This window comes from Petaurus breviceps, unplaced genomic scaffold (genome assembly GCF_028583685.1).
Source record: "Petaurus breviceps papuanus isolate PSGF00001 unplaced genomic scaffold, PetGlider_PUasm1.0 180, whole genome shotgun sequence".
Classification (NCBI taxonomy): domain Eukaryota; kingdom Metazoa; phylum Chordata; class Mammalia; order Diprotodontia; family Petauridae; genus Petaurus; species Petaurus breviceps.
The window spans coordinates 1,926,752-1,946,022 of record NW_027185782.1 but is presented as its reverse complement, the minus strand read 5'-3'; the positions used below and the strand labels follow the sequence as shown (position 1 = coordinate 1,946,022).

Below are 19,271 nucleotides of genomic sequence, written 5' to 3'. Positions count from 1 at the left end.
TTTGTGTCGGGCTTATTTTCATGTGCCTATCTGGAGGGCAGGGACTGTGGCATTTTTCATCTTTGTATCTCTGGGGGTGTTGAGATGGCAGCAGATTGTCTGAAGACAGAGGGACAAAGGAATGGGCAGGAGAAGCAGACCCTGACACAGAGTAGGCACTTAGATGCTTGTCGAGTTTGAATAGACAGAGACAGATTCATACAGAGACAGATGCACAGAGGCTCCAAGAGACACAGAGAGTCTGAAAGACAGAGAGGCACAGTTCCTCTAGGGAAAGGGGGTGAGCTGAGGGGCTGGGACTTTCTGGGCTTGTGAAACCTAGGCAGCAGGTACTGTGGGAGCCAATTAGGGTTCAGAAGAAGCTCCAGGGGGCGCTCGGAGCTGCGGCTGAGAACGGACCCTCCCACCCTCCCCCTCCCACGGGGCCCAACTCTGAAGGTCACTGCAAATGCCAAGGTGATGTCTACTTCCCAAAGTAGGTTGAAGGTCACCTGTGAGCAGTAGCTAGCTGCCTAGCGGGGCCCCACATGGAGTACCCAGAGTCTTGTAGAATGACTTTTTTCCACCCAGAATCTCTTCCCTATTGAGGCTCTCCTTATCTCATCTGGGGGTCCCCTGCCCCTATCCTGCTCTTGGTCCCAGCTGCCTTTTGCAGGATGGGAGGGGGCATATTCATGCCTGAATGGGCAAGAGGACCCTGTCACACAGGCTAGTAAGGGGAATAGACTGTACAAGGGCAGCTCAGGGGAATGAATTACGGTGGCCAGGTCTGAGGTCTGAACAGAAAGAAAGGAGGCAGGGATCTGGATGTGTCAGGAAAGTGGGAAGAGCCTGAGTGTGCACACAAATGTAGAAGGAGCACACAAGCAGGTGTCTGTGTGTGCATGGTGGTGGAAAGAGATGAGGGCAGGAAGAGAGAGGGAGAAAGGAAGAGAGAAGGGGAGACGAAAAGGGAGAAAGAGGGGAAGAGAGTAAGAGAGGAGGGGGGGGAGGAAAGGGGGAAAGTAGGAGTAAGGAAACAGACCTTGTTCTGGGGGTCCCGAGTGGCCAGTGCTCAAGCATGGAAAACTGGTACCCTTAGGGTCAGTGGGAGAGAGAGAGGAGAGGGCTGAAGGAAGCAGTCAGACTCAAGAGGGACCCCTGGAGAAAAATGGGACAGGTCACTGAAGGTGCCCAGGAGGAGCCCGGATCCCAGGACACTCACTCTGTGGCTCCAGCAGGCTGAGGATGGGCTGGGCCTTCTGGGTAGCTTTGGTGGTTAGGCTCTGAAGGCTCCACTCAGCCACTTCACACAGGGAGTTTAGATATGGGTGTTTCTCCTTCACGGAGCTGTATGCGGCCGATGCTCTGGCACAGGTTGTACTGACCAGAGGCAGACTGGCTACTCGGCTCACCAGGTTCTGAAGGGAGAAGGCAGGAGAGAGACAGAGTCAGAGGCTCTGAGCTCCAGCACCACACTTGCCCAGGTGCTGAAAGTGAGGTTCTCACCGCCCCCCCAGCAGGACAGGGGGTTTTAAGACTATTAGTAGAAGAGCAGGTGGCTCTAAGTGAGAAGGGAGGAAGGAGGAAAAAAGCAGTTAATAGGTGCTAAATGCTTTGCAAATACTATATCATTTGATAGGAAAACTAGAGCTCATTCTGCCAAGGAGGATGGAGAGGACTGGCTGGAGGAGCTGAGACTCTGCTCCTTCCTGCTCCCCCAGCCAGCCTTTTGGGACAGCCACTCCTGGAAGTAATCTGGGCATTACTTACCTTACCCTGGGCCTGGGACTGCTCCTCCTCCTCCACTGGGGCAGGACAAGGCTGCTGTTCCTCTTCTTTTGACATGGTGGCCAAGGAGTCACCCTGGGAGACAAAAGGTTGGGTGGAGGCAGTTGGTATTGAGTGGCAAATTCATCCCCATGGTAGGATAATCAATTGGGTGTTGAGCAATGAGATCATCCTCATTGCTCCCATGCACTGAACAGTCTCATTCTTGAACCCCCTACCTTTTTAACTTTAAACTCCACAGTCAAGTTCGAGTCACATCCCTGAAGTCCCAGCTGGGAATCAAGAGACCTGAGACCTAGTCTTAGCTCTGCCTCTGATTCACTATGCATGACAATGGGCAAGCCCCTTTTTTCTGGGCCTTGGTCCCCTCTTCTAAAAAAAATGGGGTTAATCATCTTTGCTCCACCTAGAGAGACTGACTAGGAAAATGCTTTGGAAGGCATGGGGCTAGTCAATTGAGTTTTAGATCTTGTTTATTTGAAAAAAAAAAAAAGGATTTGAATGAAGCTCTTTATTAACTGTTATCTAACCTAGTCCAAAGCTCTGAACTGAGAGAGAAGCAGAGACAGAGAGATAGAGGGGGAGAGAGAGAGAGAGAGAGAGAGAGAGAGAGAGAGAGAGAGAGAGAGCTCTAGTCTGTCTTACTAGAGTAAGAGAGATTGCATACAGAACCCAGGAGGAAAAATACTAAGGTTCAACTTGGAGGTTGGGACTGTGGGAATGGAGAGGTGGGGGATGAAATGGAGTGGGAGAGGTTGAGGAGGGGGGTGGCTCAGAGAGTCTGACAGCCAGTCAGAGACAGGGCTGGGACTTGACCTGGACTTCTAGTCCAGGGTTCTCTCTATTGTATCTATCCTACTATCTCCTTGGGTTGGGACAGGATGTTGAATGATGTCTTGGATAGTGGTGACCCAAGGTATTTCCCAGAGACCATGGGCCCAGAGTTCCGTTAGAAGCCCAGGAAATGTTAAGGATATTCATTGGCCTTGGAGCTTCCAGAATCTGGCCTATTTAATATCAAGAGGCAGTTTGTGGCTTCCTGGTGAGGGAAAACTGGAAGCTGGTAGCCAGACAACTGTCTATGGGCATTGCATTTCCCTTTGCACCTCCCTCCCTCCTTGGCCCTTAGCTCAGGAAACTACCCATCTTGGTAATGAGAGGACATTGGAAGAGGAAGGATGGGAGAGAGGAGATGGGAGGTCTGGATAAGATAGTCTAAGGTAGGGAGAGAGGTCAGCAGATGTGAGGCAAGGTAAGAGGAAGAGACAAGAAGAGATGTGTTTATTGAATCTAGAATTTACAGCTGGAAGGACTATCAGGCGCCCATAAAATTGTCATTTTACATATGAAAAACCAAGGCTCTGACAGGTTGTGATTTGCCCAAGATCATCATCTGGAAAGTAACACAATCATAATTTGAACCCCTGTCCTCTGACTCCAAATCCTAGACTCTGGAAGAAGAGGAGAACTAGGCTTTTTTTTTTTTTTCTGAGGTGGGGGGGAGGGCAATCAGGGTTAACTGACTTGCTCAGGGTCACACAGCTAATGTCTTTTGGATTTGAGGTTGGATTTGAACTCAGGTCCTCTCGACTCCAGGGCCAATGCTTTCTATTCACTAGCTGCCCCAAGAGGGGTACTAGGGGAAGCCTAGGGGACCAAGGAAAAAAGTAACTAGAGACAGTCCAGGAGAAAGGAGGATAAGGAATCAAGCTGGGGAAGTCAATGGGGAAGGAATATGGAAAGCAGGTTGGGGACAGGGGAAGAAAGATCATCCACTGAGAGCTAGAATCAAACCTCAGAATCAATCCCTCCCCACACTTTACAAGTGAGGAAACTGAGACCCAGGGAGGCTCACCAAGGTAGCAAGCATCAAAAATGGAGTTTGGATTCTGGATTCTCTCACTCCCAGGCTCGGGCTTTCCACTGTACCACATTGCACCTAGGCACGGAGTGGGGGGGGGGGGGGCTGGGGGGGGTGGAGGCCGGTGGGGGTAAGGGCTAGTCTACCAAACTGCCGCTTGAGGGGCTTCCTGGGTGGGTGGGTGGGGAATCTCTGGGGCTCTGATCTTTGCCTTACCTCCCCCCTTCCCCTTCTCTGGGTGCTTTAGGTGAGTGATCTCCCCTTCTTTGGCAAGGGCCCAACTGGGTTTCCTGGGTCAGCCAAGTGGGCCAAAGGCCGCTTGGCTGGGCCATCTACCCACACCGCTTGCCCTCCGCCGGAGGTTCCCCAAACCCTCTGCCCTCTGCACAGGCTCTCGCACCTCACCCCCTGCTCCCCAAGGCGCCCTAAGATTCCATCCTTCCTCTCTCTGTACTGCCACAGTACTCCTTGCTGAACCGTACCCCTCCCGAACTCGCTCAGAGGACGCATCGGGTCTAGTACCTGCCCGGCGCCCCCTGAGGGATCTCCGACTTCCAGCGTGGCTGTCAGGCGGTCAGTTGGGTACTTCTGCACCTTCGTCCCCTCCGCTGCCCCCACCCCTGCTAGACCCCAGACTCAGCTCCCTAGAGCCTCGCGCGCTTTGCCAGCCTTATAGGGACTCTCTCCTCGGGCACCTTCCCCACTCCCACCACCTCCCAGCCCAAGGACAGCAAGGGGGGAGGGCGGAGCCCCATAGCCTGGCCAATCGGGAGGGTAGGATTGTGGGCGGGGTTGTTTCCCCTCCCCAACGCCCCCCACTCCCAGCTACAAGCCGGGCTTGCCCTTAGCCTTTAAGTTAACCCTCCTTCTAGTCCTTGGGACCGCCAGAAAAATGGGGCAAGATGTGGAGAGCTCCTTTTCGGGGGTTCACTGAGAAAACTTGAAAAAAAAAAAAACCACTGAAGTTTCCTGATTCTCCTTTCCTATTCTACTCTTTCAGAAAGCAACTGGAAAGGGAAATGGGGCTGAGAGAGGGGTCGAGGGTCTCCTGGAGTTACATGGTATAAAGCAGTGATCGAATTTGAACCTGAAACTGATCACAGCCCTAGTCGGAGTTAGTCCCGCGGTTACCTTGGCAATGGGGCAGTAGGGACGGAGACTTCCTCCCGTGGGGTTATCCTTCCTACGCTGCACTCCCCTCCGACCTGCCCGCGCCCTCCCCCTGCCCTTCCCCGAGAGAGGGGAAGACAGATTAGAAGGACTGGATTCAGCTCCTGCCTGAGGTTTCCCCCTCCCGCTCCTCCCCCTTTGCCTGGACACCGGGATGTTATCATGGAAACTGCACTCCTTTCCTATCCTCCCCTCCACCCCCCACAATGATTCTAAGGATAGAAGTTTTTCCAGGAATGTTGGGACAGCTCTCCGGACACCACCGGTCTCCTCTACACTGCACCTGGGAGTCAGTATTGCCGGCAATTCCTGAGAAAAGTTCTTGTCTTTGACTCTTCCCTTCTTTTCTTCCCCCTCCCTTTCGCTTTTTCTGTTTTCTGCTAGTTCTCTTTGTATTTTTCCTCTGGTCTCTCTGTGGTCATTATTTCTCCTCTTCAAACTTGTACTCCATCTAGGGAAAATGACTCACCCTAGTAAGGTTCTGGACTAGAGTAAGTCTCTGAAACATCACTGGGCTTGGCTAGCTCAGTGGTCCTTGGGCCCTGTGGGGCAAAGGTAGAGCCGGAAGGGCCACCCTGTGATTGGCAGGCTCAGATGACCCAGGAAAGTCATTAGACCTTTGCTACAGGTCACCCTAGAGGATGTCTGACTTTGGCCTCTATGCATGTGTTGGAGTAGAAGGAAGAGAAAATCTTGCTTAGGCCTGGAGGCCTCTCTCTGTTCTTCATGGCCCTGGGATCCCACACTGTAACAGATACAATTTAAGGAGTATCCTGAGCCACACCGGGTCCTTCTGCCCCACTGTCTCTTCTCCCCTGGTCTGCTCTGGCTATGAGGTTTTTTATCCATTTAGTGTCTCTGCAAAGTCTGTGATCTAAGCTATAGCTCTACCCTGTTCTATTATTTACTGTATGACCTTGGGTAAATCACTTAACCTCTCAGTTTAATTTCTCTCTTATCTTTAAAAGTAAGGAGGCTGGGGCAGCTAGGTGGCGCAGTGAGTAAAGTGTGGCCCCAGGAGTCAGGAGGACCTGAGTTCGGTTCTGGCCTTAGATACCCCCCCCACACACACACACACAAACTAGCCATGTAACCTTGAGCCAGTTACTTAACCGCAATTGCCCTCCAAAAGGCAAAAAAAAAAAAAAAAGTAAGAAGGCTATATTAAATGGCAGCATGACTTAGAGGACAGAAAGCTGGCCTTGGAGCCAGGAAAACCTGAGTTCAAGTCCATTTCTTGTCTTTTTTTTTGGTGGAGGGGGGAAGACAGGGCAATTGGGTTTAAGTGACTTGTCCAAAATTACACAGCTAGTAAGTGTTAAGTGTCTGAGGTCAGATTTAAACTCAGGTCCTCCTGACTTCAGGGCCAGTGTTCTATTCACTGTGTCACCTAACTGCCCCCCCATTCAAGTCCATTTCTGACATCTCCTGGTTGTGTGACCATGGCCAAGTCTTTTATGGACCTCTCAGGGTCCCAGGCAACTCTCTAAAACTATAATTTGCAGTGAAGGGGTTGACCCTATCCTTATATTAGATGATCTCAATGATTGCTTCCAGCTTTAAATCTGATGGTCTCTGGGAGGGGGAACACCTTAGGACAGAGAAGGGACCCAGTGCTTGATACCCAAGCTCATTCAGATGGAAGAATGGGAAGACAGATGGGACCTTGAAGAGACCAAACCAGTGGGGGAGCCCTGAAATGGGGCACTGGATGGCTGGGCCAGGTTGGGGGAATAATATACTTAGAGAAATACAAAGTTTAAGAAATGGGATGTCAGGGGCCATCTAATCCAAATAGTACTAATCCTCAGTAGAACATACTGGAGAGTGATCATCTAACCTCTCCTTGAAGACCTCCAAGGAGCAGAAACCTGCTCCATCTAAAGCATGTTCACCCCACTTGTGGACAGCTCGAATGGTTAGGATGCTGTTCCTGACATCAAGCTATAACTGGCCTCTTTGAAATGTCTACCACACGACTATAATCCTTCTTGCACATAACTGCTGTTGAGATACCTGAACACAGCTGTCATATTTCCCCTGTCCTTTCTTCTCAAGCCTCCTGAATTTCTTGTTCATGCTCCTAGGACAAGTATTTAAGGCTTTTCATTGTCTTGGTTGTTTTCCTCTTGCTAGCTTACTAATGTTCTTCTCAAACCGTGGTCCTCAGAACGGAACCCAGTGCTCCTAGACAAGACCTGAAGAGGGTAGAGGACAGTGGGATTATCACCTCCCAATTCCTGGAGACTCCACCCCTCTTAATGCACCCCAGCATTGAATTAGATTTTTTAGCTGCCAAAATGCCATGCTGACCCATATTGAGCTTGCAGTCCATTGAAACCCCCAGCTCTTTTTTAGACAAACCTTTCCACATCTTTTACTTGTAAAGTTGATTTCTCTTTGTACCCCAATAATGATAGATATTCAATGGGCTTGAATACTGCACCATATCTAATAAAATGAAATTCAGTAGCCTTGCACTTGGGCACAAAGAATTCAATGCTAAAAATTTAAGATGGGGAAGCATGGGTAGATGGCAGCTATTCAGAAAGGGATCTGGGGGTTTTAGCCAACTGCAAACTCTGTATGAGTCAGCAGGGTGATGTGGTAGCCAAAAAGACTAATGCAATTTACATTAGGAAGGGCATAGCTTCCAGGAACAGGGAGGTGATAATCCTACTGCATTCTCTTCTTAACAGACCTCATCTTGAGCACTGGGTTCAGTTCTGGGTCTCACAACTTAAGAAAGACATTGATAACCTGGAGAATGTCCAGAGGAGGGCAACCAGGGTGGTGAAGGCCCCTGAGTCCATGATACATGGGGATCTGTGGAAGGAACTAGACATGGTTAGCATGGAGAAGAGAAGGCTGGGGTGGAGAACCAGGGAGCTAGCTGTGTTCAAGTATTTTAAGTATTAAATGATTAATTAGTAAATTATTGGGTATTTTGTCATGTGGAAGAGGAATTAGACTTGTTCTGTAAATTTAGCCCCAGAAGATAGCACAGTGAGTGGAAGTTAGGAAGAGGCAAGTTTACACTGTGTCAGGAAAAACTCCCTAACAATTGTTGTTTGATTGTTTCAGTTGTATCTGACTCTTTGTGACCCCATTTGGGGTTTTCTTAGCAAAAATACTGGAGTGGTTTGCCATTTCCTTCTCCATCTCACTTTACAGATAAGGAAACTGAGGCAGACAAGGTTAAGTGACTTGGTCAGGGTCACACTACTAGTGTCTGAGGCAGGATTTGAACTCAGGTTTTCCTGATTCCAAACTCAGCACTCTATTCTCTGCACCACCTAGCTGCCCCTTCAATTAGAGTTGTCCAAAAGTGAAATGTCTTGCTTTGAGAGATGGTGGGTTCCTCTTCCTTGGAGGTCTTGAAACAGAGACTGGGTGTGTTATGATGGGGATTCTTTCATGTGTGGGTTGGATTAGATGGTTGCTGAGGTTCTTTCTAATCCTCCAATTCTGTGGTTCTGTAATTATATATTTATCATTGAATTTCACCTTATTAGATTCAGCCCTGCTACTCTAGTATGTCAAGGTCTTTTGGGATCCTGACTGTCATCAAGTATGCTAGCTCTCCCTCCCAGCTTTGTGTGATCTGCAGATTTGGTGAGCATACTGCCTATGTCTTTAATCAAGTCATTGATAACAATGTTCAATAGCACACAACCAAGCACAAGTCCTTGGCGTACTTCCCTGGAGACCTGCCACCTTAACAATGAACCATCAACAAGTATGAGAGCCTGGCCAGCCAAATGAACTGCATGATTGCTTAGTTCCCATCTTCCGTACTATTCCCAAGAATGGTATGAAGTATTTTATCAAAACTTTGCTAAAATCCATGTTAAAAGAAATCGACTTATCTACCAGTTTAGTAATCCCATCAAAAAAGGAAGTGGGGCTTGCCTTGATGAAGCCAGGCTCTTAGTGCTTACTTCTTCCTTTTTTAAATGTTTGCCAACCAGCTCTTCAAAGATCCATTCTAGAATTCTCCCAGGAATCTCTTTCACAAAATCAGATTTTAGCTTGCAGACTCTTTTCTCTTCCTTTTTTTTTTTTTAAATTGGGACATTAGTTCTTTCTCTGACTTGGTTATACCTCTTCCATTTTTCCATTATTTTTTCAGATGTCACTGAAAATGGCTCATCCATCATATCTGCCAGTCATTTTAGCACCTAAGGATGTAGTTATTATGGACCAGGTGACTTGAACTCATCATGGACAACCAGGTGTTCTGTTAAGATCCCCTTCCTTTGGTAAGCCATGGTACTTAGCCTGTCAACCCTTTTTGTTCTGCCCTTTACTGTGCAAAGGTCATTCTTCTGGGCAAAGAAAACAAACAGAAGGAAAAGAAGAACCAAACTATCTTTTTTCTTGGTTGTTAGTCCTATCCACCCCAAGCAAAGGTAATACCTTTTCTTTTGTAAGGGTGGAGTTGAAACCACTCTATCCCCACTCAATGAGAAGCCATATCAGTCCATCAATCATAGGCTTCAGACTAAATCTGAAAAGTCTTTGAAAGCCTTTCCATGTAACAAAATGACTTCAGAGGGAAGTCTATCCCTATTGGTTAAGAGATTTCTTTTTTTTAATTTCTTTTTTTACTTTTTGCTTTTTTTAGAGGGAGGAGGGCAGTGCAATTGGGGTTAAGTGACTTACCCAAGGTCACACAGCTAGTAAGTGTTAAGTGTCTGAGGCCGGATTTGAACTCAGATCCTTCTGACTCCAGGGCCAGTGCTCTATTCACTGCACCACCTAGCCACCCCCTATTATCCATATTGTTAAAAAAAAGAAAAATTTAAAAAGTGAAAAAATTATACTTCAGTTTGTACTCAGAGTTCACCAGTTCTCTTCCTGGAGGTGGGTAGCATTTTTTTTTATCATGAGTCCTTTGGAATTGATTTAGATTATTATATTGCACAGAGTAGCTAAGTCTTTCACAGTTTATCATTGTGATAATGTTGCTGTTACTATGTACAATGTTCTGCTTCTGCTCACTTCACTATGCATCAGTTTATATAAGTCTTCCCAGGTTTTTCTGAGAGTATCCTGCTCATCCTTTCTTATAGCACAATAGTATTCCATCACAATCATATACTGCTACTTGTTCAGCCATTCTCCAATTGATGGACATCCCCTCAATTTCCAGTTCTTTCTAACCACAAGAAGAATTACCTAGGATTTCAAGTTCCAGGGAGTGTAAGCTAAGATATAAAGAAAGTGGAGTCATTGTGGTATTCTAGCTAATCTCTCTGTGAAGGAGTGAACTTGGGAGCAGGAGTGGGAAGGAGAAGCCTCAGCTTTGGTCTTCTAACTAGGTCTCAACCCTTTAGCTGGAGGGGGACCCTGCAAGCTTCAAAGGGTCTGGAGAATGGTGAACTTGCTCTTGGTGTTCTAGCCACATTTTTTTTTTGGAGGGGGCAGAGTAGGGCAATTGGGATTAAGTGACTTGCCCAAGGTTACATGGCTAGTTTTTTGTGTTAACTGTCTGAGGTCAGATTTGAACTCGGGTCCTCCTGACTCCAGGGCCGGTGCTCTACTCACTGTGCTACCTAGCTGCCCCTCTAGAAGCATTCTTGACCAACTGATGACATTGTTTTCACTAGGAGCAAAAGACACACTGAATATAGATTCATTATAAGGCTTTACAAGTTGCCCAGTAAAGAAGTGACATCATGCCTAAGAGGAACTTTCTGAGCACCCTATGAGTGGGAGAATGATTTCCAGCATCCAGGAGCTTGGTGTTACTACTTTGTGACAGGTGCTCTCTAAGCCTGGGTTCTACATGTACATCTGGGAGAGTATGTCATAAACTTCTGGGGGATGTTTTGTACAAACTGTCATTAAACTGGATGACCTTAGTAAATACTCCCTTCTAAAAGGTACTTAAGGCTGACTGATTAAATTGATTCAACTGATAATCTTGAGGGGAAGTACTCTGGTGGGGGCTCAAGGTGACAGCATTAGAATATCACCCCTGACTCCTCAGGGTCAGCCTACAACCTTCAGAGAAATAGCCTTCCTCTGGAACATAAGTCCCATCTGTGAGAGTGGGAACTGACATAAGGATTCTCAGAACTTCTTTTTCCTCTCAATTTTGCTAAAATCAAGATAAAAACCAGACTCCTTTTCTTTGTTGTTCATAGTTTCCCTCACCAGTCTCAGCTATTTCTTAACTTTAGTACTTCTGACACTCTTGTTTTGTAGGACCATGATATGTTGTTGGAGCAGCTAGGTGGTATAATGGGTAAGGGGCTGGACCTGGAGTCAGGAAGACTCATCTTCCTGAGTTCAAATGTGGCCTCAGACACTTGCTGTGTGACCCTGGACAAGTCACTTGCCTCAGTTCCTTATCTGTAAAATGAGCTTGAGAAGGAAATGGCAAATCACTCCAGTGTCTTTGCCAAGAAAACCTGAGATGGACTGTATGATATTACTGAAAAACAGCAATGACATATTCATGCTCTCTTAACTGATCACGCTTCCATATTCTGTACATTTCTAATTCAATCCAAGTTGAGGAAAAGAGCTTTGGTCTGGAAGTCAGAAAACTTCAGTTCTAAATCTGGCTCTGCTACCAAATGACCAAATGACATTAGGGAAGTCCTCCCTAAGCCTCAGTTTTCACTTCTATGATATGTACCTATATCACAGGATGTTAGGGTTAAGGTAAAAATGAGATGTTAGCTGTTGAAAATGCCAGTGGCAGGCAGAACCAAGATGGTGGAGAAGCAAGAAAACATTCAGAGAGTTCCCCCCACTCCCACAACTCCTCCAAACAGATTTAGAAAACAAACCAGATCAAATACTGATTGGGAAACCCAAGAAAAAAATCGCACTCACTTTTTTTTTTCAGCGCAGGTCTATAAAAGGACAGATAGAGAGGTCTGAGGACACTGGGAATGGGTTTTGGCCAGGAGTATGTAGTGAGGAACATTCTAGCTTAGGAGGAGTAGTGTGCACCATGGCAGGAAGAGGTCCCAGATAGACCAGAGAGGTTCCTGAACTTGTGTAGAGTATAGTAAGACATGCCAACCTGCAACTCTGATGCTCATTACTCAGTTCTGGGTCACTTATTTAGGGTGAACTGAAGAGGATCCCTGGGCCTAGCAGTGGCATTCTAGGTAAGAAGCAGTCACAGGCCCTGTGCTATGTATCAAGTTCAACAGCAAACAGCACGTATGAAATTCGGATCCCACAAGTGGGTCTAAGGATGTACCAAAATGTTTATAGAAGTTCTTTTTACAGTGACAAAGAACTGGAAAATGAGGGAGTGCCCATCCACTGGGAAATGGCTGAACAGGTTATGGTATATAAATGTGATGGAATGGTATTGTGTTGTAACAAATGATGAAGGGGATGGTTTTGGAGATACCTCGGAAGACTTGTATGAAGCTGATAGATACATGGTAAAGTGAGCAGAACCAGAAAAACCATTTATACAATGACAACAAAATGGTAAAGACAAACAACTTTGAAAAACTTAGGAATTCTGATCATCGAAATGACCAACCATGATTCCAGAGGACTCATGATGAAACATGTTTCCTGAAGGAAGTATGAAGAAGAGTGTAGATTATTTTTGGATGTGTTCAGTGCAGAAATTTGTTTTCCTTGACTATACATGCTTGTAACAGAGATTTTGTTTTTGTTATCTAAATGGGGGAAGGGGTAGAAGGGAGAGAAAGAATTTTTGTTGATTGAAAAAAATTTTAATGTAAAAAAAGTAACCCAAGTCAGTTGTCGAGTTCTCTGTGCATCTACATGGGTGTCTTCAGGTAAATCCCTTTTCCCCCCTCCTAATTGGAATTATTTTCCTTTGTGCATCTAGAATTTCATTCATGTGCATGTCACATTCCTCCTGGACTGACCTCCTTTGAACCATTTTAGTCCATGGAATCCCAACTATCTTTCCCTTTTGTAACCTGCTTTCCAAAAATCTAGGGTTAATGTCAGATTAAATTTTTGTTTCTTCTCAATTATAAATCCTAGGAAGGAGTAGTCTCTTTCCCTAATAGAATACTGGACTTGGAAAGGACCTCAGAATATAGAACATAGAACATTAGCGCTGGACGAGACCTTAGAATTCAGGCCGGAGCTGGAAGGGAAATGAAAATATTGAACACAGACTATTGGAGCCATGAAGCAGAGCTTGGATTTCCATGTTGGCAAGGGCATCACTTTTCAGATAAGGGTTGGACTGGATAACTTAGGAGATCCCTTCCTTTCTGACACTAATTCTGGACCATAAAGCAGAATGTCAGAACTGGAAGAAACTTTAGAAATCACCTGGTTGGCTCCATTCATTTTTTAGATAGGGAAATTGGGATCAGAGAATTTTTTTCCCCTAGGGCTAAAGCTCATCTATCTCTCCTTTTCCCTTATGATCCCATATCTGTGGTTCTGTAATCCTCAGTCCCTAGAGAGGCGGCACAGGGCTGTGAGAAAAAATACTAGACTTGGAGGGAGGAGACCTCCATTTGATTCTCACCTGGGGTACTCAACTTAGCTGTGTGATCACAGGCAAGTTATTTAACTTCTCTGAACATCAGTTTCATTATCTGTAAAATGAGATAATAGTAACATTGATATTTATTTCATGGGGTTGATATGAGGATTAGATAAGGTGTGTCAAGGGCTTTGTCAAAATAAGACCCTAGGTCTAGAGCAGAAAGGGACCTTAGAGACAAATTGTTTCAACCCTCTCTTTTTATGAGAAAATTGAGACCAAGAGAGATTAAACAACAGGTCATAAAGGGAGTAAGCACCAGAGATGGGATTTGAAAGCTTTTTTGACCCCTGAGACAGTGCCCTTTCCCCCTTACCACACTGCCTCCCTAAATAATAATAGCATTTATATGAAGATTTGCAAAGGCTTTACAAACACCATCTCATTTGAGGAGTTAAATACTATTATTATTCTCATTTTACAGATGAGGAAAATGAGGCAGATAGTGACTAAGTAACTTGCCCAAGGTCACAAAGGTAGTAGTGTTTGGGGCTACACTTAAACTTAGGTCTTCCTGATTCTAGGTCCAACTCTCAACACCACACCACCCAGCTGCCTAAAAGCCCTTTGTAAACATAATTCCTCTGAGTTGTTGAGAAAATCTTATACAGGATGATAGGTTTAGAGCTGAAAGAGAACTTAGAGGTTATCTAGTCCTTCCTCTTATAGATGGGGAAACTGAGACCCAGAGTGATTAAATGACTTGTTCAAGGCTGTAATTTGTAGAGGAAAATTTGAATACAGGTCCCTATGTCCATCTGTCTGTCTCTGTGTTCTGTTTCTCTCTTTCTGTTCTTGCCTCTAACTCTGTCTCTGTGTTCCTCTACCCACGTCTTTCTCTGTCTTTGTCTATCTCTTTGCCTCTTTGTCTTTATTGCTGTCTCTGTCTCTGTTTCTCTGTCTGTGTCTGTCTGTCTCTCTGTGTCTCTCTCTCTGTGTCTCTCTCTCTCTCTCTCTCTGTCTCTCTCTCTCTCTCTCTCTCTCTCTCTCTCTCTCTCTCTGTCTCTCTGTCTCTCTGTCTCTCTGTCTCTCTCTCTCTCTCACACACACACACACACACACACACAGAGCAGAGGATGAAGTCCAGTTTGGGAATCCAGAGATCTTTGTTCTACTTTTGACCCTGACTCTGGGCCTCATTCACTAAGTGACTTAGAAGAAATCATTCCCTTACCCCTAGGTTTCAGTTTTGTCTTCTGAAAAATTATGGGGTTAGAATCAGAGGTATCCCAAAGTGGAGTGGCTGCCCTCCACTGGCAGTCTTCAGGCAAAGTCTGGAAGACCATTTTTAGGTATTTTTTAAAAATTGTCATGCACTAATTCCCCCCCCCCCTTCTCCTCCCACTGGAAAAAGTAAACAAAACAAAACAAACCCTGTATCATATAAGCTTAGTCAAGCAAAACAAATTCTCACATTGTCCACATCCAAAAATGCATTTCTCATTCTACATATCAATCTATTACTCTGTTTTGTGGTAGATAGCATTATTTATAATCAATCCTCTGGTATAATTCCTGATAAGAGCTCTGAATCTTTCAGAATGTTTGTTTTTGTAATGTCGATGTTAGAGTATAAATTCTTCTTCTCCTCCTCCTCCTCCTGTTATTCTGCTTGCTTTAACCTGCATCAATTCACACAAATCTTCCTAGGTTTCTTGGAATCTCTCTCTTCATATCTTATAGTACAATAATATTCCATTATATTAATATACCATAATTTTTTCAAGCATTTCCCAATTCAGGTTACACCTCCCTTAGCACATAGTTCTTTGCCACTACAAAAAGATCTGCTGTAAATATTTTTGTACATTTTATACCTTTTCTTCTTCTTTTTGGTTTGTTTTAGGTAAAGGCTTTGTAGTGGTATAGTCAGGTCAAGGGACATGCACAATTTAGTAACTTTGGGGGCATAATTCCTAATTGCTTTCTAGAATAGATGGACCAATTTCCAACTCCACCAAGAGTGTACCAAGGTACCTGTTTTCCTGAAGCCTCTCTATTTGTGATTTTCTTTTTTTTTTGTTACCTTTGCCAATCTTATGGGTATAAGATGAAACATCAGAACTCTTTTAATTTGCATTTCTCTATTAGTGATTTATAGTGCTTTAAAAAAAATATATGACTATAGATAGCTTGAATTTCTGTCCTTGAGAGCTGCCTGTTCATATCAGTCAACCATTTATGAATTGGGAACTGGCTCTTGTTCTTATAAATCTGAATTAATTCCTTATATATCTTGGAAATGAGACATTTATCAGAGAAACTTGCAGTACATTTTTTTTCCTTCCCTGTTAACTGTTTCCCTTCTAATCTTAGCTGTATTGGATTTATTTGTGCAAAAACTTTTAAATTTTATATAATTAAAATTGTCCATTTTATCTTCCATGGTCATCTCTCTTCCTTGTTTATTTATTAACTCTTGCCCTGTGCCTAGATCTGTAAAGATAATTTCTTGTCTGTTCCTCTAATTGTTTATGATGTAACCTTTTATAGCTAAGTCATGTTCCCATTTGAAGCTTACCTTGATGTATAGTGTGAGATATTGGTCAAAACCGAAATTTCTGTCAGTTTGCATTCCAGTTATCCCAAGAGTTTTTGTGCATGGTTAATCTTTCCCCTAGTAGTTGGAGCCTTCTGTATGTTATATACCTAATCTTTAGTACATTGTGTACCTAATCTCTTTCGCTGGTTGATTGATCTCTTTATTTTTAACAGTACCAAATTGTTTTGATAAATACTTCCTGTAGTATAGTATGAGATTTCTGTTGAGATTCTTGACCTTTGTTGTTCCAAATGAATTTCATTATTACTTTTTCTAGTTCTAGAAAATAATTCTTTGATAGTTTGATTGGTGTAGCACTAAATAAATAAAATAATTCAGGTAGAATTAAAATTTTATTATATCGATCTGACCTATCCATGAGCAATTCATTCACTTATTTGTCTTTTAGTTCTGTAAACAGTGTTTTGTATTAGTCCTATAGTTCTTTTGTGTATCTTGGTAGGTAGTATAGTTCATGTATTCTGTAGTTATTTTAAATGGCATTTCTCTTCCTATTTTTTCCTGCTGCATTTTATTAGTATGATGTAGAAATGTTGATTATTTGCATGAATTTATTTTATGCCCTGACACTTTTTTTGAAGATATTAATTAAATTATTTTTTGTTGACTCTCTAGAGGTCTCTAAATGATGATAAATACTAAAATATCATCCTTCAAAATGGCAATTTTTGTTTATTAATATATTAATGTATTAATAATATATTATTATTCATTGACTGTACTTGCTCTCTTAACCTTTGTTTATGTCATTGTCATAGGTTTCATTTTTAGCACTATGTCAAATAGAAATAGTGGCAGTGGACAGGTGTGCTTCCCTCTTGATCTTATTGAAAAGTACTCTAATTTAATCCCTTAACATATGTGTTACATTTGGTTTCTAGATTTATACTATTTAGCATATTAAGAAAGGTACATTTATTTCCATGTATTCTGCTGTCTTTTTTTTTAAAAACAAAAATAGATGTTATGTTTTGTCAAAAGCCTTTTTTGCATTTATTGGTATAATTATATGATTTTTGTTCTTGTTACTAAAATCATGTTTATATTTTCCCTAATACTAAACTAACCCAGCATTTTTTGTATAAATTTAGCCTAGTCATACTGTATCATTTGTGTGATATATTGCTGTAGCTTCTTTGCCAATATTTTATTAAATTTTTTTCATCAATCTCTATTAGGGATATTGGTCTTTAATTTTCCTTCTCTGTTTTGACTCTCTCTAGTTTAGATAACAAGAACATATTTTTGTCATAGAAAGAATTTGGGAGGATCTCTTCTTTTACTATTTTTACAATTTATATAATATGGAATTAATTGTTCTTTGTATGTTTGGTAGTATTTGCTTATGAATCCATCTAGTCCTGTTGTCTCTCTTAAGAATTCATTTCATGGCTTGATAAATGTCTTTTTCTGAGTTTAGATTGTTTAAAATTTCTATTCTTTGTTCTTTTAATTTAGGTTTTGATAATAATAAATATTCATCTATTTCCTTTAGGTTGTCAGTTTCATTCGAATATAGTTGGGCAAAATAGTTTCTGAAAAACTCACAATTTCTTTTTTGTTGTAAATTCTCACTTTAATTTTTTTTTTTTGGAGGGGGGAAGGCAGGGCAATTGGGGTTAAGTGACTTGCCCAAGGTCACATGGCTAGTAAGTGTTAAATGTCTGAGGTCAAATTTGAACTCAAGTCCTTCTGACTCCAGGTCCAGTGCTCTATTCACTGTACCACCTAACTGCCCCCACCTTTAATTTTTTATGGTGGTAATTTGGTTTTCTTCTTTTATTTCTTAAAATCAAATTAGTTTTATCTACTTTTGGCATTTTCTCCTTAAAATCAGCTCTTGACTTTAATTGATTAATTTAGTGGTTTTTAAATCTCAATTTTATTAGTCTCTTCCTTGATTTTCAGAATTTCTATTTTGGTGTTTAATTGGGATTTACATTTTTTTTTGTTTTCTTGGTTTTTAGTTGCCTGCTTAATTCATCAATCTGTTCTTTCTGTCTTCTGTTTATGAAAATCTTTAGTGATATAAATTTTATTTTAAGGATTACTTTGGCTATATCCTCAAAATTTTGTTATGTTTTTTTTTGTAGTCATTATCTTTGATGAAATTGCCTATCATTTCTATGATTTGTTCTTTTACACACCAATTCTTTAGACTTGTTATTTAATCTGCAGTTAATTTTTAATGCATTCTTCAGTGGCCTTTTACTTAATATAATTTTATTGCATCGTGGCAAATAAAGGAACTATTTCTTATTATTGTTTTTCTGCTTTTGTTTGTGAGGTTTTTAAATGTCCTAATACATGGTTAATATTTGTAAAGGTGTCCTGCACAGTCATATGTGTACTCCCTTCTATTCCCATTCAGTAATCATCATCAGTATAGATTTCATACTTTTCAGAGATTCTATTCAGGTCCTTAACTTCTTTTTTGCATATTTTTTATTAGATTTATCTAGCTCTTAGAGGGGTATATTGAAGTCTCTAGTGTGTGTGTGTGTGTGTGTGTGTGTGTGAGGTAATTGGGGTTAAGTGACTTGCCTAAGGTCACACAGTTAGTGTCAAGTGTCAAACCAAATATGAACTCAGGTCCTCCTGACTTCAGGGCCAGTACTATATTCACTGTGCCACCTAGCTTCCCCCCTATAGTTTTTACTGTTTATTTCTCCTTGTAACTTTTAAATATTTAGATATTGTGACATTTGGTACATATATTACATTCTGAAATGAATTCATTGTCCATGATACCTTTCAGAAAAATGTAGTTTCCCTGTTTATCTCTTTCAATCAAGTTTATTTTTGACTGCTGCCTTCCTGAAATTATGATTTTCATCTGTGCCTTTTTTTCTTAACTTTAGCCGAGGCATAACAGATTTTGCTTAAACTCCTTATTTTAACTCTGTGTGTCTTTTATGTTATGTTTCTTGTAAACAACCTATTATTGGATTCTTCATTCTAATATAGTCTATCCTTTTAAATTTTATGTAAAAACTCTTTTTGTTACTTTGTTTTGATATTTGCTGTTGTTTCCAAACTTCTATTTGATCCATTCTAATTTTTAGAGAGTGTTATTTGGGTAAGATTTTTATACCTCTTATGTTAAGCTGTTAAAATTATCTTTCCAAGTCTCTCTTCCATAACTCTAATTTCCTTTCCAATTCTTTCCTCAGTCACTCATTTCATTTGTCATCTTAAACTATTTCTTCTAGGAATTTTAATTGCTTTTATGGGAAAACTGTTTTTCTCTGAAAACTATTTCTCTCTCTCTCTCTCTCTCTCTCTCTCTCTCTCTCTCTCTCTCTCTCTCTCTCTCTCTCTCTCTCTCTCTCTCTCTCTCTCTCTGTCTCTCTCTCTCTCTCTGTCTCTGTCTCTCTCTGTCTCTGTCTCTC

The 19,271-nt window shown here is 42.3% G+C and overlaps 1 protein-coding gene across 1 annotated transcript in view; it reads right to left on the bottom strand.

The window, feature by feature from the left end:
• The window catches only part of PLIN5 (perilipin 5), a 43,200-nt gene that overhangs the window by 13,204 nt on the left and 10,725 nt on the right, over positions 1-19,271 (bottom strand). The window contains exons 2-3 of the mRNA XM_069086790.1: positions 1,753-1,845; positions 1,205-1,400 (exon numbers count right to left, since the gene is read on the bottom strand). Of these exons, the coding sequence (XP_068942891.1) occupies positions 1,205-1,400; positions 1,753-1,827 (271 nt within the window). The 5' untranslated portion in view covers positions 1,828-1,845. The remainder of the gene's footprint in view (positions 1-1,204; positions 1,401-1,752; positions 1,846-19,271) is intronic.